The sequence below is a fragment of the Somniosus microcephalus genome, chromosome 20, assembly GCF_052327205.1.
Source record: "Somniosus microcephalus isolate GS21.2 chromosome 20, FLI_Smic_1.0, whole genome shotgun sequence".
NCBI classification, from domain to species: domain Eukaryota; kingdom Metazoa; phylum Chordata; class Chondrichthyes; order Squaliformes; family Somniosidae; genus Somniosus; species Somniosus microcephalus.
The window spans coordinates 15,054,158-15,078,025 of NC_141006.1; the positions used below are offsets into that span (position 1 = coordinate 15,054,158).

The following is a 23,868-nucleotide window of genomic DNA, read 5'->3' on the forward strand; positions in this document are numbered from 1 at the left end:
AGCAAGACTTCTTCGCTGCACAGGACCTCCAACCAACGCTATACACCAGATACATCGATTACATTTTCTTCCTATGGACCCACGGCGAAGAATCACTGAAAAGACTGCACGATAACATCAACAAGTTCCATCCCACCATCAAACTCACCATGGACTACTCCTCAGAATTGGTTTCATTCTTGGACGCACGAATCTCCATCAAAGACGGACACCTCAGCACTTCACTCTACCGCAAGCCCACGGACAACCTCACGATGCTCCACTTCTCCAGCTTCCACCCTAACCACGTTAAAGAAGCCATCCCCTATGGACAAGCCCTGCGAATACACAGGATCTGCTCAGACGAGGAGGAACGCAATGGACACCTACAGACGCTGAAAGACGCCCTCGTAAGAACGGGATATGACGCTCGACTCGTCGATCGACAGTTCCGACGGGCCACAGCGAAAAATCGCATAGACCTCCTCAGAAGACAAACACAGGACACAACCAACAGAGTACCCTTCGTCGTCCAGTACTTCCCCGGAGCGGAGAAACTACGCCATGTTCTTCGCAGCCTTCAACATGTCATCGATGATGACGAACACCTCGCTAAGGCCATCCCCACGCCTCCACTACTCGCCTTCAAACAGCCGCCTAACCTCAAACAGACCATTGTTCGCAGCAAATTACCCAGCTTTCAGGAGAACAGCGACCACGACACCACACAACCCTGCCACAGCAACCTCTGCAAGACATGCCAGATCATCAACACAGATACCATCATCACACGTGAGGACACCACCCACCAGGTACATGGTACATACTCATGTGACTCGGCCAACGTTGTCTACCTCATACGTTGCAGGAAAGGATGCCCCGAAGCATGGTACATCGGCGAGACCATGCAGACACTGCGACAACGGATGAACGGACACCGCGCAACAATCGCCAGGCAGGAGTGTTCCCTCCCAGTCGGGGAACACTTCAGCAGTCAAGGACATTCAGCCTCCGATCTTCGGGTAAGCATTCTCCAAGGCGGCCTTCGAGACACACGACAACACAAAATCATCGAGCAGAAACTGATAGCCAAGTTCCGCACCCATGAGGACGGCCTGAACCGGGATCTTGGATTCATGTCACGCTACATGTAACCCCACCTGACGTAGGGTCATCCAGACTCAAGTCGTCGTTGGCTTGTTCTCTCCACACAGATGCGGCCGGACCTGCTGTGATTTCCAGCAAAAAAAAATGTTTTTTGTCTGTTTTCTTGTTTTTCATACAGACCCCAGCATCTGCAACATTTGACCCCTTGTGACCCCACCTCATTGTTCTTTGATGTAATGTTTTCCTGACTGACCTGTTTGGACACCATTTACACCTTTAATTGCTGTGATTATCTCTCTGCCGAGGTGTGATAAATGGCAGTTAGAAAGATTACCTGTAAACATCTGACATTATTCTCTGACTATATAAGCTGTGTTTTTATGCATCTCTCCACTTCACCTGACGAAGGAGCAGCGCTCCGAAAGCTTGTGATTTCAAATAAAGCTGTTGGACTATAACCTGGTGTTGTGTGATTTCTTACAGATAAATGTGAGGTATTACATTTTGGCAGGAAGAATAGGGAGGTCACTTATTACCTGGAGGGTGCGAGTCTAGGTGGGGTGGAAGAACAAAGGGATCTCGGAGTACAAATACACAAATCACTAAAAATTGCGACACAGTTTAGCAAGGCCATAAAAAAACCAGACCAAGCACTAGGATTTGTTTCTAGAGGGATAGAATTAAAAAGTAGGGAAGTTATGCTTAACCTGTATCAAACCTTAGTTAGATCACACTTGGAGTACTGTGCACAGTTCTGGTCACCATATTATAAAAACGGATGTAGAGGCACTGGAGAGGGTGCAGAGAAGATTTACAAGGATGATACCAGAAATGTAAGGGTATACATATCAGGAAAGGATGAACAGGCTGGGCCTCTTTTCTCTTGAAAAAAGGCTGAGGGGTGACTTAATAGAGGACTTTAAAATTATGAAAGGTTTTGATAGAGTAGATACAGAGAGAATGTTTCCACTTGTGGGGAAGAGCATAATTAGAGGCCATCAATATAAGATAGTCACCAAAAATACAATAGGGAATTCAGAAGAAACTTTCTTCTGACAGTGGTGAGAATGTGGAACTCGCTACCACAGGGAGTGGTTGAAGTGAATAGTATAGATGCATTTAAGGGGAGGCTAGACAAGCATATGAGGGAGAAAGGAATAGAGGGTTATGCTGATAGATTTACATGAGGAAAGACAGGAGGCTCATGTGGAGCATAAACGCTGGCATGGACTGGTTGGGCCGAATGGCCTGTTTCTGTGCTGTATATCCTATGTAATCCTGTGTAAAAGGTTCCCTCTCAGATGCTGCTATTACATCTCTGTGGTAACTTGTCAGGTTTTGTTTCTGGTTTCTACTTGTTCAGTTTTAATAGTTTTTGTATTTTTATCGATGGTCTATTAACTCTACACTCTCCTGTTTTTCCTCCTCTCTTCCTAAATCAGGAGCAAATTGTTGAGGTGTTTACGAAAGTGTTCTTGAACCAGCCACTAAGGGATGTGCCAGACAGGCCCAGGAATGACTGCCTGTCAATCTGTCTCCCCTCTCCCCACGCTCTGCTGAGCCACTGAGTGCTCCTTAAGCAATCCTTCAATTTTATGTTAACTTTTTAAAGTTGCTTTGTGCTGAGCTTCAATGAAGACATTCAGTTTTACCAGTGGTATAAAAAGAGGATAAATGCAAGGCAAAGTTTGCATGAAACCCTTCACACCGAGGAGCTTTCTCCAGCAGTATTCCCCAAGATTGGAATTTCTTTGGAATTATTGTTTCACTGATGAGTGTAGAAGCTACAATTAGAATGTCCTGTAAGCTCAGTAGGTAAATACACCGCTCAGTGTGTACTCAGTCTGTCACACAGAGCAGGAAGGTTCTTGGTTTCAGTACCTGCTACATTGAGTTACCTGAGCTGAATAAGGATGCCCTTACTGACCATCTTCCCTCTCTCTCTGAACTATTGAGGGTAAAATCAGCCAGGGTTCCCACTCCTGACTGCTGCCCATTGACTCCTCCTGGAAGGGCACGATCAAACATGCCGGGGGAGGAAAAGGTGACTCTGATGTTCCACTGTGGTTGTGCGGCATGCTCACAGTCACTGATCTCCTTCAGGTTTGAAGAATGGTCACTTGGCCATGGTACTGGATATCCCTTCGCTTCATGCCTGCTTCAGACCCTCTCCTAACCCATGCCCTGTCTGAGATCAGGCACTTGTAGGAGACAAACAATCTCAGCTGCCAATATCTGTTCACCATATTGAGCCACTGCACGCTGGTGCACCAAAGAGCTCCACTGCCAGGCAGCCTCAGTATAGGTGCTTTTAGAAAACGTTGCTTGCATTGTTACACTCTACCACAGACACCCCTAATGAGCGGGGGTCCTCCCTCAGTGCTATTGATTTGTGGAGCAGAAGTTTACCGTGTGACTGCACATACCTCTCTCCTCAGGAAGCAGTGGACTGTGATAATAACAAAGCCTTGAACGGAGTCAAAAACAGCAAATAGTATTTGAAACAAAATCGATCGCCTGTCAGTCATCGCCAGAACAGCTGACATCCAGGTCAGTGCCAGCAACGGGAGTACAACACATGAGCTCCACAGGGATGCCCTAGAGGAACAGAGAAGAATGGCAGCCTTAATTAAAATGGTAAGTGAGATCAATTATATACTGTGTGGACAGTCGCCAGCACACAATTTAGAAGTGTCTGTGTAAAATTCTGTGCCTAAATTTTTTTTTAAACTTAATGTCTAGCTCTTAATTCTAACTGCTTCCAAACTGGGATTTTCAAATTGGGGTCCTGCAAGATAATCCAAAAGGTCACCGAGGTCATCAGATTTCTGTATTTGTTGACTGACTGGTACATTATTTCTGTCGCTGTCTATGTTAATAGACATTTTTTTTGCAATAACATAATTTTCCTTCAAGTAGTCGTTGCTGTCTTTCAGAAATCGGGGTAGCGCCCCGCCCCCGCCCAGTGTATCCGTATTTTCTCGGGCCCCCAGTGATATGTTGCTATTTGTAGGGTCCCCGAGTGTGTTGCTATTAGCAGGGGGTCCCTGAGAGTGATTTGAGAACCACTGCTATAAATGTGGGCTATATATTTTGCATGGATTGTACTTTTGCACTCGGTCCCTCAAGCTCTATGAATCAGGCCAATCGCATGTGTTTTACATAGATCAGGTCTCCCAACGATGCCACTGCAATAATGCGCCTGCTTTACCCAACTTCCAAGGTTTACTTTAAGAAGAAGTGTTAAGAAGATTATGCTGCAATGCTCACGGCTGTTGCAGCGTGAGCTCCAAGCTGCCAACACGGCAGGGCTTCAATGTGGAGTCTTACGAATGAGCTTCAGAAATTTGAATTGCTCCAAAACTTCCTCCAGTTCAGCAACTGCATCTTAATCTTTCTGTATTAGTGCTGTTACACACTGCAACCTCTGATATAATCCCACAGGAACAGTGTAAATGTACCAAGTTTCATCGATGAAGGTACAGTGTAGATTGTTGTGGATTTGGGGTCAACTGACTTGGTGCGTCCTCCAACAACATAATCATCTGCACAAAGGAGTGCTCCAACACTTTCAGAAACACCTGGAACAGACACTCCAAATCCATCCTTTGGGATGCTGTCCAGGACAATATTAATGAAGACATTGAAAAGGTGACAGTGGGCAACTTTGCTTCACTTCTCTTTCAGATAGGTTTCATGCATTTTCCTTATACCTTCACATATATCTAGGAGTTTGCACATGCATCCTGCATAAAATCCAAAATTTGGCACAGTAAGCCTATAGTTTCCAGCTTCTTCATCAGGGCTGCACAAGACACTACATCAAAAGCCTTATGAAAATTGATTAAAGTCATGCTAGTGGGGTTTCCTTATGCTCTACAATCTTAAATGAAGCCATAACAAGAGATGTGTCTATGGAGGCTGAGGTTTCGCAAGGATATATTGACAAAGCTGTACCGTCTCCTTCAGAAAGACCTCTGTACAATACGTAACATTTGAATGTCACTGTCAGTGCCCATTAGCCAGCATGGCCCTCAAGTTTTGATGTGTTGAGGTCCTTCTGGCGAACACTGGGGACATCTGCATTGTCAGCCAGTTTGCAGGCCACTGATGTATGAAGAGGTTACAGATGCATTAGTCAGCAGGGCCATAACCCCATCAGTGATCCACAGCAGTAACATGACGGGCATCTCTGAGAGTCAGTATCTGCACCAGTGTTGCTATTTGGGTCCCTCTGCACAATGTTGTGTCTTACATGGCTCAATATGGAAAGGGTGTGTACAGAATCATACAGATTAAACCATGCTTCCCAAGAAATGCTCATTGTGGCTTTATTTAAGGCTATCCACTATTCCACACTTAACGATGAGAGGTGAAGAGTGTAAAGATGACACCAGGGAAACTAAGGCTACCCTATGCAGCTAGGACTCATGACACCCTTGTGCCAACCATGGACAGGAGCAGAGGGTAGGTGCAACGAAGCTCATGGAGGTAATTTTAAGCTAATCTGCCCGGTGGGAAACTGATGGTATCGGACCGGACACCATTTTTTCACCTCATCCGATTTTACATTCCATTGAATTCGACCAGCAGGTTAGTTTAAAAGGAACCCCATGTTACAACCAAACCATCCTCTAACGTCAGTAGCATAGTGGTAATATCACTGGACTAGTAATCCAGAGGCCTGGACTAATGATCCAGAGACATGAGTTCAAATCCTCACTTAACAGCTGGGGAATTTAAATTCACTTAATTAAATAAATCTGGAATAAAAAGCTAGCATCAGTAATGGTAACCATGAAACTAAATTGTCTGGTTTACTAATGACCTTTAGGAAAAGAAATCTGATGTCCTTACCCGGTCTGGCCTATATGTGACTCCAGACCCACAGCAATGTGGTTGATTCTTAACTGCCCTCTGAAATAGCCTAACAAGCCACTCATAGAATAGAATCATAGAAAGTTACAGCACGGAAGGAGGCCAGTTTGGCCCATCGTGTCCACGCCGGCCAACAAAGAGCTATCCAGCCTAATCCCACTTCCCAGGACAGGTAGATAAGGTGGTTAAAAAGGCATATGGGATACTTGCCTTCATTAGCTGAGGCATAGAATATAAGAGCAGGGAGGTTGTGATAGAGCTGTACAAAATGTTAGTTAGGCCACAGCTGGAATACTGTGTGCAGTTCTGGTCGCCACTATAGGAAGGATGTGATTGCATTGGAGAGGGTGCAGAGGAGATTCACCAGGATGTTACCTGGGCTGCAGCGCTTCAGCTATGAAGAGAGACTGGACAGGCTGGGGTTGTTTTCCTTAGAGCAGAGAAGACTGAGGGGGGACCTGATTGAGGTGTACAAAATTATAAGGGGCATAGATAGGGTAGATAGAAAGGAACTTTTCCCCTTAGTAGAGGGGTCAATAACCAGCGGGCATAGTTTCAAGGTAAAGGGCAAGGGGATTTGAGGAAAAACTTTTTCAGACAGAGGGTGGTTGGAATCTGGCACTCACTGAAAGGGTGGTAGAGGCAGGAACCCTCACAGCATTCAAGAAGCATTTAGATGAGCACTTGAAACGCCGTAGCATACAAGGCTACGGACCAAATGCTGGAAAATGGGATTAGAATAGACAGGGCTTGATGGCCGGCACCGACACGATGGGCCGAAGGGCCTCTTTCTGTGCTGTATAACTCTATGGGCAGGACTTTCATTCAGGAATCGAGTTGGAGGCCGGACTACAACTTTCGGGGTTGTAGTCCCGCGTCCATCGAGATGCGGCCAATCCATGCGATTTTAACTTGATTGACCTTGTTGAGCCCACCCAGCGGGCTCAGCAGGCCAATTAAGGGCCACCCAGCAACAGGTGACGTCACAGACTGAAATTTAATCTGTCAAGAGGTTTTGACAAATGAAATATCAGCGTTTCACAGCTGTTTGAAGCTGTCAAACACTGACAGTCTTACATCTAACATGAGTCCTTCTCCACAGACTCAGTTAGAAATCTCTCCTGCACAGAAAGCTGCAGGCTGTCACTTTTGACATTTTGCAGCCATTCTGCTTTCTGTGCTGGTGAGATGAGGGACTCCCGAGACCTAAAAGAAGGAAGGCTGAAAAGGTAAGGAAAGGTATGTAATACTTATTTAATCACTTTAGACACACCAAACACACTTACCTTTGCGCTCATGCACACATCACTCACCTGAACACTGACATCTCGACCCCTCCAAGTCCTTCAACCCGACGGCCCGCCTCCTCTAACTTGGCGTGGTTTGGAGCCATCAGGAATCCCACACTTCAACCTTAAAAATAGGGATTAGGCTAAAAATTGCCTGTTAACTACCTGTTAACAGGCAGTTAATTGGCACTAATCCCTTCCCGCCTCGGGTAGGCGGGTCCCAGTGTGGGGCGGGTACCCACCTCGTTTGAAACTGGCATGGAGGCGGGTTTGGGTGCGCGATGGGGTCGGGACCCCTGATTTTGGGATTTTAACACCCCGCACGCCTCCAATCCCGACTCCACGGCCCAATGAAAATCCTGCCCTATGACTCTATGAGCTCTTGGTCTGTAGCCCTGCAGGTTAGAGCATCCCAAGTGCACATCCAAGTATTTTTCAAATGTGGTTAGGGTTCCTGCCTCTACCACCCTTTCAGGCAGTGAGATCCAGACCCCCACAACCCTCTGGGTGAAGAAATTTCCCCTCAAATCTCCTCTAAACCTTCCACCAATTACTTTAAATCTGTGCCCCTTGGTTTTTGACCCCTCTGCTAGGGGAAATAGATCCTTTCTATCCACTTTATCTATGCCCCTCATAATTTTATACACCTCAATAAGGTCTCCCCTCAGCTTCCTCTGTTCCAATGAAAACACTCAGCCTATCCAGTCTTTCCTCAGAGCTAAGATTCTCTACTCCCGGCAACATCCTTGTAAATCTCCTCTGTACCCTCTCTAGTGCAATCACATCTTTCCTGTAATGTGGTGACCAGAACTGCACGCAGTACTCCAGCTGAGGCCTAACTAGTATTTTATACAGTTGAAGCATAACCCCCCTGCTCTTGTATTCTATGTCACGACTAATAAAGGCAAGCATTCCGTATGCCTTCTTAACCACCTTATCTACTTGGCCTGCTACCTTCAGGGATCTCTGGACATGCACTCCAAAGTCCCTTTGTTCCTCTACACTACTTGGTGTCCTACCATTTAATGTGTATTCCCTTTCCTTGTTAGCCCTCCCCAAATGCATTACCTCACACTTCTCCGGATTGAATTCCATTTGCCACTGTTCTGCCCACCTGACCAATTTATTGCTCTCTTCCTGCAGTCTACAGCTTCCTTCTTCAGTATCAACCACACAGCCGATTTTAGTATCATCTGCAAACCTCTTAATCATACCTCCTATATTCAAGTCAAGATCGTTGATATATACCACAAAAAGCAAGGGGCCTAGTACTGAGCCCTGCGGAACCCCACTGGAAACAGCCTTCCAGTCACAAAAACACCCATCAACCATTACCCTCTGCTTCCTACCTCCGAGCCAATTTTGAATCTTTGCCCTGGATCCCATGGGCTTTTAGCTTCGTCACCAGTCCGCCATGTGGAACCTTATCAAAAGCCTTGCTAAAGTCTTACTACGTCAAACGCACTACCCTCATCTACCCTCCTTGTTACCTCCTCAAAAAATTCAATCAAGTTTGTCAGACATGACCTTCCCTTAACAAATCCGTGTTGCCTATCCTTGATTTATCCTGTCCTTCAGAATTCTTCCCAATAATTTTTCCACCACCGAGGTTAAGCTGACTGGCCTGTAATTACTCGGTCTATTCTTTTCTCCCTTTTTAAAGAAGGGTACCACGTTAGAAGTCCTCCAGTCCTCCGGCACCACACCTGAAGTCAGAGAGGTTTGAAAAATGATGGTCAGGGCCTCTGCTATTTCCTCTTTTGCTTCGCTTAACAGCCTCGGATACATTTCATCCGGGCCTGGGGATTTATCCACTTTTAAAGCTGCTAAACCCCTTAATACTTCCTCTCTCACTATGTTTATTTCATCTAATACTTCACATTCCTCCCCCCCCGATAGCAATGTCTGCTTCGCCCCTCTCCTTTGTGAAAACAGACGCAAAGTATTCATTAAGAACCCTACTGACATCTCCCGCCTCCACACACAGGTTACCCTCATGATCTCTAATAGGCCCTACCCTTTCTTTAGTTATCCTCTTACTCTTAATATATTTATAAAACATCTTTGGGTTTTCCTTGGTTATACTTGCCAAGAATTTTTCATGCTCTCTCTTTGCTTTCCTAATATCCTTTTTAATTGCACCCCTGCACTTTCTGTACTCCTCTAAAGATTCTGGAGTATTTAGCCCTTGGTATCTGTCATACGCCTCCCTTTCTTTCTTTATCCTACCCTGTATGTCTCTAGCCATCCAGGGGGCTCTAGATTTGTTAGGCCCACCTTTTTACTTTAAGGGCACATGTTTGGTCTGAACCCTCCAGATTTCCTCCTTGAATGCCTCCCACTGCTCTGACACTGATTTACCTTCAAGTAGCTGTTTCCAGTCCACTATGGCTAAATCCCCTCTGAGCTTAGCAAAATTTGCTTTTCCCCAATTTAGAATTTTTGGGGAAACACTCAGTTTAACACAATAATAAAGAAACCGGACGGACAACCAACATCTGGGGACTTGTGCCAACATTGGGAGAGCTGTCCCACAGACTAGTCACTCAACAACCTGACTCACATACTCACAGAATCATACCTTTCAGCCAATGTCCCAAACTCCTCCATCACCAACACCTGGGGACTTGTGCCAACATTGGGAGAGCTGTCCCACAGACTAGTCAAGCAACAGCCTGACACAGTCATACTCACAGAATCATACCTTTCAGCCAATGTCCCAAAGTCCTCCATCACCATCCCTGGATATGTCCTGTCCCACCGGCAGGACAGACCCACCAGGGGTGGCGGCACAGTGGTATATAGTTGGGAAGGATTGGCCCTGGGAGTCCTCATCATTGACTCCGGACCCCATGAAGTCTCATGGCTTCAGGCTAAGCATGGGCAAGGAAACCTCCTGCTGATTACCACCTACCGCCCTCCCTCAGCTGATGAATCAGTACTCCTCCATGTTGAACACCACTTGGAAGAAGCACTGAGAGCAGCAACGGCACAGAATGTACTCTGGGTGGGGGACTTCAATGTCCATCACCAAGAGTGGCTCGGTAGCACCACTACTGACCGAGCTGGCCGAGTCCAGAAGGACATAACTGCCAGTCTGAGCCTGCGACAGGTGGTGAGAGAATCAACACGAGGGAAAAACCTTCTTGACCTCGTCCAATCTACCTGTCGCAGATGCATCTGTCCATGACAGTATTGGTAGCACTGACCACCGCACTGTCATTGTGGAGACGAAGTCCCGTCTTCACACTGAGGACACCCTCCATCGCGTTGTGTGGCACTATCACTGTGCTAAATGGGATAGATTCAGAACAGAGCTAGCAGCTCAAAACTGGGCACCCATGAGGCGCTGTGGGCCATCAACAGCAGCAGAATTATATTCCACCACAATTTGTAACCTCATGGCACGGCATATCCCTCATTCTACCATTACCATCAAGCCAGGAGACCAATCCTGGTTCAATAAGGAGTGTAGAAGAGCATGCCAGGAGCAGCATCAGGCGTACCTAAAAATGAGGTGCCAACCTGGGGAAGCTGCAACACAGGACTACATGCATGCTAAAAAGCGGAAACAGCATGCTATAGCCAGTGCTAAGCGATCCCACAATCAACGGATCAGATGAATCCTCTGCAGTCCTGCCACATCCAGTCATGAATGGTGGTGGACCATTAAACAACTAATGGGAGGAGGAGGCTCCATAAATATCCCCATCCTCAATGATGGTGGAGCCCAGCACGTGAGTGCAAAAGACAAGGCTGAAGCATTTGCAACCATCTTCAGCCAGAAGTGCCAAGTGGATGATTCATATTGGCCTACTCCCGAGGTGCGCACCATCACAGAAGCCAGTCTTCAGCCAATTCGATTCACTCCACGTGATATCAAGAAACGGCTGAGCGCACTGGATGCAGCAAAGTTTATGGGCCCCAACAACATCCCAGCTATCGTGCTGAAGATTGTGCTCCAGAACTAGCCGCGCCTCTAGCCAAGCTGTTCCAGTACAGCTATAACACTGGCATATATCCGACAATGTGGAAAACTGCCCAGATATGTCCTGTTCACAAAACGCAGGACAAATCCAACCCGGCCAATTAGCACCCCATCAGTCTACTCTCAAACATCAGCAAAGTGATGGAAGGTGTCATCGACAGTGCTATCAAGCGGCACTTACTCACCAATAACCTGCTCACTGATGCCCAGTTTGGGTTCCGCCAAGCCCACTCGGCTCCTGACCTCATTACAGCCTTGGTCCAAACATGGACAAAGGAACTGAATTCCAGAGGTGAGGTGAGAGTGACTGCCCTTGACATCAAGGCAGCATTTGACCGAGTGTGTCATCAAGGAGCCCTAGTAAAACTGAAGTCAATGGGAATTGGGGAGAAAATGCTCCACTGGCTGGAGTCATACCTAGCACAAAGGAAGATGGTTGTGGTGGTTGCAGGTCAGTCATCACAGCTCCAGGACATCACTGCAGGAGTTCCTCAGGGCAGTGTCCTAGGCCCAACCATCTTCAGCTGCTTCATCAATGACCTTTCCTCCAACATAAGGTCAGAAATGTGGATGTTCGCTGATGACTGCACAGTGTTCAGCGCCATTCACAACTCCTCAGCTAATGAAGCCGTCCATGCCTGCATGCAACAAGACCTGGATGACGTTCAGGCTTCGGCTGATAAGTGGCAGGTAACATTCGTGCCACAGAAGTGCCAGGCAATGACTATCTCCAACAAGCGAGAGTCTAACCACCTCCCCTTGACATTCAACGGCATCACCATCGCCAAATCCCCCACCATCAACATCCTGGGGGGTCACCATTGACCAGAAACTTAACTGGACCAGCCACATAAATCCTGTGGCAACAAGAGCAGGTCAGAGGGTAGGTATTCTGCGGCGAGTGTCTCACCTCCTGACTCCCCAAAGCCTTTCCACCATCTACAAGGCACAAGTAAGGAGTGTGATGGAATACTGTCCACTTGTCTGGATGAGTGCAGCTCCAACAACACTCAAGAAGCTCGACACCATCCAGGACAAAGCAGCCCGCTTGATTGGCACCTCATCCACCACCTTAAACATTCATTTCCTGCACCACCAGCGCACCGTGGCTGTGCAACTCGCCAAGGCTTCTTCGGCAGCACCTCCCAAACTTGCGACCTCTTCCACCTAGAAGGACAAGGGCAGCAGGCGCATGGGAACACCACCTCCAAGTGATACACCATCCTGACGTAGAAGTATATCGCCGCTCCTTCATCGTCGCTGGGTCAAAATCCTGGAACTCCCTACCTAACAGCACTGTGGGAGTACCTTCATCACACGGACTGCAGCAGTTCAAGAAGGTGGCTCACCACCACCTTCTCAAGGGCAATTAGGGATGGGCAATAAATGCTGGCCTTGCCAGCGACGCCCAGATCCCATAAACGAATTTTAAAAATACCACTAGTATCCTGAAGTAGCACTTTGCATATCTGAACTAAGAAGGGTAGACTTGAAGTACCACAGAAAAGACAGAGCATGAAAATCCCAATGAGGAATTAGCAGCAACACAGGAAGGAATTCGTGTTTTAGACACTGATTTCAGATGCCAAGCAACGTGACAATTTCATCATTTCTTGTCCTACAATATTTTGCTCAGTTCTTCAAATACCATCTATTATTACAATAGCAAAATACTGCAGATGCTGGAAATCTGTTATTAACTGGGCTCCCGCTGTAATGTTACCAATGATAAATAAACCCTCAGCACAATGCTCAAATCAAGTGCATGGCATTTATTTCATCCATTATTCAGTGTGTCGATGTTGGTGGTTTGAGTTAGCATGTTGCTGCCCTTTGGTGCTGTGCTTTGTTTCGGATGTGTAACACCTAACCTACCACTCCTGTTAAGTGAAACTCTGCAGCCAACTAGCACATTAACTCCTCTTGTGGAAGGAGGAGGTATCGTGGCTAGCTGCTGAGATTCTGGCGGCCGAACACCTTGCTGAACTTTGCTTTTCAAGGGCTCTCCATGCGAGTCTGTGATGTCCTAGTTTAAGCTATCCCCTGAGGGTTGTGGTTGGGAAGGGCATCAGTCCTGTAAACTTCCTCTCCCTAAGGCCTTGCAGGAGGGCTTGCAAGTTTTGGTCTGTAAAGTTGCCTTTCCTCAATCAGTAACACCCAATTTTACAGTAGTTTTAAAAAGAAATAAAAGGAAAGAAATAACAACAGAAAATGCTGGAAACACTCAGCAGGTCAGGTAGCATCGAGGAGAGAGAAACAGAGTTAACGTTTCGGGTTGAGGACCCTTCGTCAGAACATTTAGCTATTGTAAAAGGAAAGACTTGCATTTATACAGCAGCTTTCATGACCTCAGGACATCCCAAATTGCTTTACAGCCAATGAAGTACTTGAAATGTAGTCACTGTTGTAATGTAGAACATTTTGCACAATAAACTACCCAGTGCTTTATCTGTTTGCTATTTACAATTCACAGCTAATTTAGAGGATTGAAACTGCTCCATTTTCATTGGCTGGTTCAGTGTGTGGGAGATGGCCCACATAAACTGAACCATGTGTAAACCAGCAGGAGTAAACTTTGCCAGAAATTTTTAGTAACCAACAGCTACCCACACCAACAGCAATTTCTAATTGACAAGGTGATCCAACTTTTTTGTGCTCGTTGATGCAAGGAATGCTAAACTGTGGATTGCAACACTGGGGTAAATTCTTGGAGACTCAGCTCACGGTGCGGAGTCTTGCTCGTGGGATGTGACTGGAGAACTTGCCATGGAGGTCAGTGTGCCAGATTTACGATTATTCTGGTTTTCTAAACCAGTGGCTAACCCACTGAACCATACAGATCCCCTGGAGTGCAACTTTTAATTGTGCTTTATTGGCAAAACTCTAAACAGAAAAATAAGGGCGTGATTTATACACGAGTGCAACTTATCACCCACATTTTACAGCATTAAAAAAAAGCAAATAGAAAGCCACACAGAGCACTGGAAACATACAATGGGATGTCCTGCAGGTTAATCACAAGCTGCTGTAGAATTATCATCTCATACAGTCCTATTGTATAAAGATCCAGTATCCCTTTGAAATGGGCCTGCACCAGTCTGTGCATCAGATACACTGGAAATTGTTAAGAAATATATTTAATAAAAGGCATAAACAACTAATTTGGCTGTCCTTCTGGGTCACAGGCTACATACAGAGGCTCTTTCAAGTCAGATGCAAAAAGTCACCATTAAAATAAGAAAAAACAATAATTTATTTTTTTAAAAATCAGAGCTATATGGTTCAAAAGAACAGAGATTTTGTTAAAAGATTTTTACAGTACTGAAAGGGATGTGACTAATTTAATACTGAGACAAGAAAAGTGACGAACGTAACACAGAAGAGAAAGGGGAATGAGTGATTCAGTACCGGGAACAAGGAAAAGTGATTGAATCAATACTGGAAACAAGGAAAAGTGATTGATTCAATACCGGGAACAAGGAAAAGTGATTGATTCAATACCGGGAACAAGGAAAAGTGATTGATTCAATACCGGGAACAAGGAAAAGTGATTGAATCAACACTGGAAACAAGGAAAAGTGATTGATTCAATACTGGGAACAAGGAAAAGTGATTGATTCAATACTGGGAACAAGGAAAAGTGATTGATTCAATACTGGGAACAAGGAAAAGTGATTGATTCAATACTGGGAACAAGGAAAAGTGATTGATTCAATACCGGGAACAAGGAAAAGTGATTGAATCAATACTGGAAACAAGGAAAAGTGATTGATTCAATACCGGGAACAAGGAAAAGTGATTGATTCAATACTGGGAACAAGGAAAAGTGATTGAATCAATACTGGGAACAAGGAAAAGTGATTGATTAAATACTGCGAACAAGGAATAGTGAGTGATTCAATAATGGGAACAAGGAAAAGTGATTGAATCAATACTGGGAACAAGGGAAAGTGATTGAATCAATACTGGGAACAAGGGAAAGTGATTGAATCAATACTGGGAACAAGGAAAAGTGATTGATTCAATACTGGGAACAAGGGAAAGTGATTGAATCAATACTGGGAACAAGGAATAGTGAGTGATTCAATACTGGGAACAAGGAATAGTGAGTGATTCAATACTGGGAACAAGGAATAGTGAGTGATTCAATACTGGGAACAAGGGAAAGTGATTGAATCAATACTGGGAACAAGGAATAGTGAGTGATTCAATACTGGGAACAAGGAATAGTGAGTGATTCAATACTGGGAACAAGGAATGGTGATCGATTCAATACTGGGAACAAGGAATAGTGAGTGATTTAATACTGGGAACAAGGAAAAGTGAGTGATTCAATACTGGGAACAAGGAATAGTGAGTGATTCAATACTGGGAACAAGGAATAGTGAGTGATTCAATACTGGGAACAAGGAAAAGTGAGTGATTCAATACTGGGAACAAGGAAAAGTGAGTGATTCAATACTGGGAACAAGGAATAGTGAGTGATTCAATACTGGGAACAAGGAAAAGTGAGTGATTCAATACTGGGAACAAGGAAAAGTGAGTGATTTAATACTGGGAACAAGGAATAGTGAGTGATTCAATACTGGGAACAAGGAAAAGTGAGTGATTCAATACTGGGAACAAGGAAAAGTGAGTGATTCAATACTGGGAACAAGGAAAAGTGAGTGATTTAATACTGGGAACAAGGAATAGTGAGTGATTTAATACTGGGAACAAGGAATAGTGAGTGATTCAATACTGGGAACAAGGAATGGTGATCGATTCAATACTGGGAACAAGGAATAGTGAGTGATTCAATACTGGGAACAAGGAAAAGTGAGTGATTCAATACTGGGAACAAGAAAAAGTGATTGATTCAATACTGGGAACAAGGAATAGTGAGTGATTCAATACTGGGAACAAGGAAAAGTGAGTGATTCAATACTGGGAACAAAGAATAGTGATTGATTCAATACTGGGAACAAGGAATAGTGAGTGATTCAATACTGGGAACAAGAAAAAGTGATTGATTCAATACTGGGAACAAGGAATAGTGAGTGATTCAATACTGGGAACAAGGAAAAGTGAGTGATTCAATACTGGGAACAAGAAAAAGTGATTGATTCAATACTGGGAACAAGGAATAGTGAGTGATTCAATACTGGGAACAAGGAAAAGTGAGTGATTTAATACTGGGAACAAGGAATAGTGAGTGATTCAATACTGGGAACAAGGAAAAGTGAGTGATTCAATACTGGGAACAAGGAAAAGTGAGTGATTCAATACTGGGAACAAGGAAAAGTGAGTGATTCAATACTGGGAACAAGGAAAAGTGAGTGATTCAATACTGGGAACAAGGAAAAGTGAGTGATTCAATACTGGGAACAAGGAATAGTGAGTGATTCAATACTGGGAACAAGGAATAGTGAGTGATTTAATACTGGGAACAAGGAATAGTGAGTGATTCAATACTGGGAACAAGGAATGGTGATCGATTCAATACTGGGAACAAGGAAAAGTGAGTGATTCAATACTGGGAACAAGGAATGGTGATCGATTCAATACTGGGAACAAGAAAAAGTGATTGATTCAATACTGGGAACAAGGAATAGTGAGTGATTTAATACTGGGAACAAGGAATAGTGAGTGATTCAATACTGGGAACAAGGAATGGTGATCGATTCAATACTGGGAACAAGGAAAAGTGAGTGATTCAATACTGGGAACAAGGAAAAGTGAGTGATTCAATACTGGGAACAAGGAATGGTGATCGATTCAATACTGGGAACAAGGAAAAGTGATCGATTCAATACTGGGAACAAGGAATAGTGAGTGATTCAATACTGGGAACAAGGAAAAGTGATTGAATCAATACTGGGAACAAGGAATGGTGATCGATTCAATACTGGGAACAAGGAATAGTGAGTGATTCAATACTGGGAACAAGGAATAGTGAGTGATTCAATACTGGGAACAAGGAATAGTGAGTGATTCAATACTGGGAACAAGGAATAGTGAGTGATTCAATACTGGGAACAAGGAATAGTGAGTGATTCAATACTGGGAACAAGGAATGGTGATTGATTCAATACTGGGAACAAGGAATAGTGAGTGATTCAATACTGGGAACAAGGAAAAGTGATTGAATCAATACTGGGAACAAGGAAAAGTGAGTGATTCAATACTGGGAACAAGGAAAAGTGAGTGATTCAATACTGGGAACAAGGAATAGTGAGTGATTCAATACTGGGAACAAAGAATAGTGAGTGATTCAATACAGGGAACAAGGAATAGTGAGTGATTCAATACTGGGAACAAGGAATAGTGAGTGATTTAATACTGGGAACAAGGAATAGTGAGTGATTCAATACTGGGAACAAGGAATGGTGATTGATTCAATACTGGGAACAAGGAATAGTGAGTGATTCAATACTGGGAACAAGGAAAAGTGAGTGATTCAATACTGGGAACAAGGAAAAGTGAGTGATTCAATACTGGGAACAAGGAATGGTGATCGATTCAATACTGGGAACAAGGAATGGTGATCGATTCAATACTGGGAACAAGGAATAGTGAGTGATTCAATACTGGGAACAAGGAAAAGTGAGTGATTCAATACTGGGAACAAGGAATGGTGATCGATTCAATACTGGGAACAAGGAATAGTGAGTGATTCAATACTGGGAACAAGGAAAAGTGATTGAATCAATACTGGGAACAAGGAATGGTGATCGATTCAATACTGGGAACAAGGAATAGTGAGTGATTCAATACTGGGAACAAAGAATGGTGATCGATTCAATACTGGGAACAAGGAATAGTGAGTGATTCAATACTGGGAACAAGGAATGGTGATCGATTCAATACTGGGAACAAGGAATAGTGAGTGATTCAATACTGGGAACAAGGAATAGTGAGTGATTCAATACTGGGAACAAGAAAAAGTGATTGATTCAATACTGGGAACAAGGAATGGTGATCGATTCAATACTGGGAACAAGGAATAGTGAGTGATTCAATACTGGGAACAAGGAATGGTGATCGATTCAATACTGGGAACAAGGAATAGTGAGTGATTCAATACTGGGAACAAGGAATAGTGAGTGATTCAATACTGGGAACAAGGAAAAGTGAGTGATTCAATACTGGGAACAAGGAATAGTGAGTGATTCAATACTGGGAACAAGGAAAAGTGAGTGATTCAATACTGGGAACAAGGAATAGTGAGTGATTCAATACTGGGAACAAGGAATAGTGAGTGATTCAATACTGGGAACAAGGAAAAGTGAGTGATTCAATACTGGGAACAAGGAATAGTGAGTGATTCAATACTGGGAACAAGGAATGGTGATCGATTCAATACTGGGAACAAGGAAAAGTGATTGAATCAATACTGGGAACAAGGAAAAGTGAGTGATTCAATACTGGGAACAAAGAATAGTGAGTGATTCAATACTGGGAACAAGGAATAGTGAGTGATTCAATACTGGGAACAAGGAATGGTGATCGATTCAATACTGGGAACAAGGAATAGTGAGTGATTCAATACTGGGAACAAGGAATGGTGATCGATTCAATACTGGGAACAAGGAAAAGTGATTGAATCAATACTGGGAACAAGGAAAAGTGAGTGATTCAATACTGGGAACAAGAAAAAGTGAGTGATTCAATACTGGGAACAAGGAATAGTGAGTGATTCAATACTGGGAACAAGGAAAAGTGAGTGATTCAATACTGGGAACAAGGAAAAGTGAGTGATTCAATACTGGGAACAAGGAAAAGTGAGTGATTCAATACTGGGAACAAGGAATAGTGAGTGATTCAATACTGGGAACAAGGAAAAGTGATTGAATCAATACTGGGAACAAGGAAAAGTGAGTGATTCAATACTGGGAACAAAGAATAGTGAGTGATTCAATACTGGGAACAAGAAAAAGTGATTGATTCAATACTGGGAACAAGGAATAGTGAGTGATTCAATACTGGGAACAAAGAATAGTGAGTGATTCAATACTGGGAACAAGGAATGGTGATCGATTTAATACTGGGAACAAGAAAAAGTGATTGATTTAATACTGGGAACAAGGAATAGTGAGTGATTCAATACTGGGAACAAGGAATGGTGATTGAATCAATACTGGGAACAAGGAAAAGTGATTGAATCAATACTGGGAACAAGGAAAAGTGATTGATTCAATACTGGGAACAAAGAATAGTGAGTGATTCAATACTGGGAACAAGAAAAAGTGATTGATTCAATACTGGGAACAAGGAATAGTGAGTGATTCAATACTGGGAACAAAGAATAGTGAGTGATTCAATACTGGGAACAAGGAATAGTGAGTGATTTAATACTGGGAACAAGAAAAAGTGATTGATTTAATACTGGGAACAAGGAATAGTGAGTGATTCAATACTGGGAACAAGGAATGGTGATTGAATCAATACTGGGAACAAGGAAAAGTGATTGAATCAATACTGGGAACAAGGAAAAGTGATTGATTTAATACTGGGAACAAGGAAAAGTGAGTGATTCAATACTGGGAACAAGGAATGGTGATCGATTCAATACTGGGAACAAGGAATGGTGATTGAATCAATACTGGGAACAAGGAATAGTGAGTGATTCATTACTGGGAACAAGGAATGGTGAGTGATTCAATACTGGGAACAAGGAATAGTGAGTGATTCAATACTGGGAACAAGGAAAAGTGATTGAATCAATACTGGGAACAAGGAAAAGTGAGTGATTCAATACTGGGAACAAAGAATAGTGAGTGATTCAATGCCGGGAACAAGGAATAGTGAGTGATTCAATACTGGGAACAAGGAATAGTGAGTGATTCAATACTGGGAACAAGGAAAAGTGAGTGATTCAATACTGGGAACAAGGAATGGTGATCGATTCAATACTGGGAACAAGGAATAGTGAGTGATTCAATACTGGGAACAAAGAATAGTGAGTGATTCAATACTGGGAACAAGAAAAAGTGATTGATTCAATACTGGGAACAAGGAATAGTGAGTGATTCAATACTGGGAACAAAGAATAGTGAGTGATTCAATACTGGGAACAAGGAATAGTGAGTGATTCAATACTGGGAACAAGGAAAAGTGAGTGATTCAATACTGGGAACAAGAAAAAGTGATTGAATCAATACTGGGAACAAGGAATAGTGAGTGATTCAATACTGGGAACAAGGAAAAGTGATTGAATCAATACTGGGAACAAGGAATAGTGAGTGATTCAATACTGGGAACAAAGAATAGTGAGTGATTCAATACTGGGAACAAGGAATAGTGAGTGATTCAATACTGGGAACAAGGAAAAGTGAGTGATTCAATACTGGGAACAAAGAATAGTGAGTGATTCAATACTGGGAACAAGGAAAAGTGAGTGATTCAATACTGGGAACAAAGAATAGTGAGTGATTCAATACTGGGAACAAAGAATAGTGAGTGATTCAATACTGGGAACAAGGAAAAGTGATTGATTTAATACTGGGAACAAGGAAAAGTGAGTGATTCAATACTGGGAACAAGGAATGGTGATTGAATCAATACTGGGAACAAGGAATAGTGAGTGATTCATTACTGGGAACAAGGAATGGTGAGTGATTCAATACTGGGAACAAGGAATAGTGAGTGATTCAATACTGGGAACAAGGAAAAGTGATTGAATCAATACTGGGAACAAGGAAAAGTGAGTGATTCAATACTGGGAACAAAGAATAGTGAGTGATTCAATGCCGGGAACAAGGAATAGTGAGTGATTCAATACTGGGAACAAGGAAAAGTGATTGATTTAATACTGGGAACAAGGAAAAGTGAGTGATTCAATACTGGGAACAAGGAATGGTGATCGATTCAATACTGGGAACAAGGAATGGTGATTGAATCAATACTGGGAACAAGGAAAAGTGAGTGATTTAATACTGGGAACAAGGAAAAGTGAGTGATTCAATACTGGGAACAAGGAAAAGTGAGTGATTTAATACTGGGAACAAGGAAAAGTGAGTGATTTAATACTGGGAACAAGGAAAAGTGAGTGATTCAATACTGGGAACAAGGAATGGTGATCGATTCAATACTGGGAACAAGGAATAGTGAGTGATTCATTACTGGGAACAAGGAATGGTGAGTGATTCAATACTGGGAACAAGGAATAGTGAGTGATTCAATACTGGGAACAAGGAATAGTGAGTGATTCAATACTGGGAACAAGGAAAAGTGATTGAATCAATACTGGGAACAAGGAAAAGTGAGTGATTCAATACTGGGAACAAAGAATAGTGAGTGATTCAATGCCGGGAACAAGGAATAGTGAGTGATTCAATACTGGGAACAAGGAATAGTGAGTGATTCAATACTGGGAACAAGGAAAAGTGAGTGATTCAATACTGGGAACAAGGAAAAGTGAGTGATTCAATACTGGGAACAAGGAAAAGTGAGTGATTCAATACTGGGAACAAGGAATGGTGATCGATTCAATACTGGGAACAAGGAATAGTGAGTGATTCAATACTGGGAACAAGGAAAAGTGATTGAATCAATACTGGGAACAAGGAATGGTGATCGATTCAATACTGGGAACAAGGAATAGTGAGTGATTCAATACTGGGAACAAGGAATAGTGAGTGATTCAATACTGGGAACAAGGAATAGTGAGTGATTCAATACTGGGAACAAGGAAAAGTGAGTGATTCAATACTGGGAACAAGGAAAAGTGAGTGATTCAATACTGGGAACAAGGAATGGTGATCGATTCAATACTGGGAACAAGGAATAGTGAGTGATTCAATACTGGGAACAAGGAAAAGTGATTGAATCAATACTGGGAACAAGGAATGGTGATCGATTCAATACTGGGAACAAGGAATAGTGAGTGATTCAATACTGGGAACAAGGAATGGTGATCGATTCAATACTGGGAACAAGGAATAGTGAGTGATTCAATACTGGGAACAAGGAATAGTGAGTGATTCAATACTGGGAACAAGGAATGGTGATCGATTCAATACTGGGAACAAGGAATAGTGAGTGATTCAATACTGGGAACAAGGAAAAGTGAGTGATTCAATACTGGGAACAAGAAAAAGTGATTGAATCAATACTGGGAACAAGGAATAGTGAGTGATTCAATACTGGGAACAAAGAATAGTGAGTGATTCAATACTGGGAACAAGGAATAGTGAGTGATTCAATACTGGGAAAAAGGAATGGTGATCGATTCAATACTGGGAACAAGGAAAAGTGATTGAATCAATACTGGGAACAAGGAAAAGTGAGTGATTCAATACTGGGAACAAGGAAAAGTGAGTGATTCAATACTGGGAACAAGAAAAAGTGATTGAATCAATACTGGGAACAAGGAATAGTGAGTGATTCAATACTGGGAACAAAGAATAGTGAGTGATTCAATACTGGGAACAAGGAATAGTGAGTGATTTAATACTGGGAACAAGAAAAAGTGATTGATTTAATACTGGGAACAAGGAATAGTGAGTGATTCAATACTGGGAACAAGGAATAGTGAGTGATTCAATACTGGGAACAAAGAATAGTGAGTGATTCAATACTGGGAACAAAGAATAGTGAGTGATTCAATACTGGGAACAAGAAAAAGTGATTGAATCAATACTGGGAACAAGGAATAGTGAGTGATTCAATACTGGGAACAAGGAATGGTGATTGAATCAATACTGGGAACAAGGAAAAGTGATTGAATCAATACTGGGAACAAAGAATAGTGAGTGATTCAATGCCGGGAACAAGGAATAGTGAGTGATTCAATACTGGGAACAAGGAAAAGTGATTGATTTAATACTGGGAACAAGGAAAAGTGAGTGATTCAATACTGGGAACAAGGAATGGTGATCGATTCAATACTGGGAACAAGGAATGGTGATTGAATCAATACTGGGAACAAGGAATAGTGAGTGATTCATTACTGGGAACAAGGAATGGTGAGTGATTCAATACTGGGAACAAGGAATAGTGAGTGATTCAATACTGGGAACAAGGAATGGTGATTGAATCAATACTGGGAACAAGGAATAGTGAGTGATTCATTACTGGGAACAAGGAATGGTGAGTGATTCAATACTGGGAACAAGGAATAGTGAGTGATTCAATACTGGGAACAAGGAAAAGTGATTGATTTAATACTGGGAACAAGGAAAAGTGAGTGATTCAATACTGGGAACAAGGAATGGTGATCGATTCAATACTGGGAACAAGGAATGGTGATTGAATCAATACTGGGAACAAGGAATAGTGAGTGATTCATTACTGGGAACAAGGAATGGTGAGTGATTCAATACTGGGAACAAGGAATAGTGAGTGATTCAATACTGGGAACAAGGAAAAGTGATTGAATCAATACTGGGAACAAGGAAAAGTGAGTGATTCAATACTGGGAACAAAGAATAGTGAGTGATTCAATGCCGGGAACAAGGAATAGTGAGTGATTCAATACTGGGAACAAGGAATAGTGAGTGATTCAATACTGGGAACAAGGAAAAGTGAGTGATTCAATACTGGGAACAAGGAATGGTGATCGATTCAATACTGGGAACAAGGAATAGTGAGTGATTCAATACTGGGAACAAGGAATAGTGAGTGATTCAATACTGGGAACAAGAA

At 43.0% G+C, this 23,868-nt stretch overlaps 1 protein-coding gene across 10 annotated transcripts in view; it reads right to left on the minus strand.

Annotated features, from left to right (window-relative positions):
* The window catches only part of LOC147103064 (adhesion G protein-coupled receptor B2-like), a 1,231,153-nt gene that overhangs the window by 91,627 nt on the left and 1,115,658 nt on the right, over window positions 1-23,868 (minus strand). For all 10 annotated transcript variants that reach the window (XR_015072890.1, XM_085962346.1, XM_085962351.1 and 7 more), the window contains one exon: window positions 3,513-3,684. Coding sequence is in view for 9 of the 10 variants with exons in the window: in XM_085962346.1 (XP_085818472.1) it covers window positions 3,513-3,684 (172 nt within the window). In the remaining variant the exon portion in view is untranslated. The remainder of the gene's footprint in view (window positions 1-3,512; window positions 3,685-23,868) is intronic.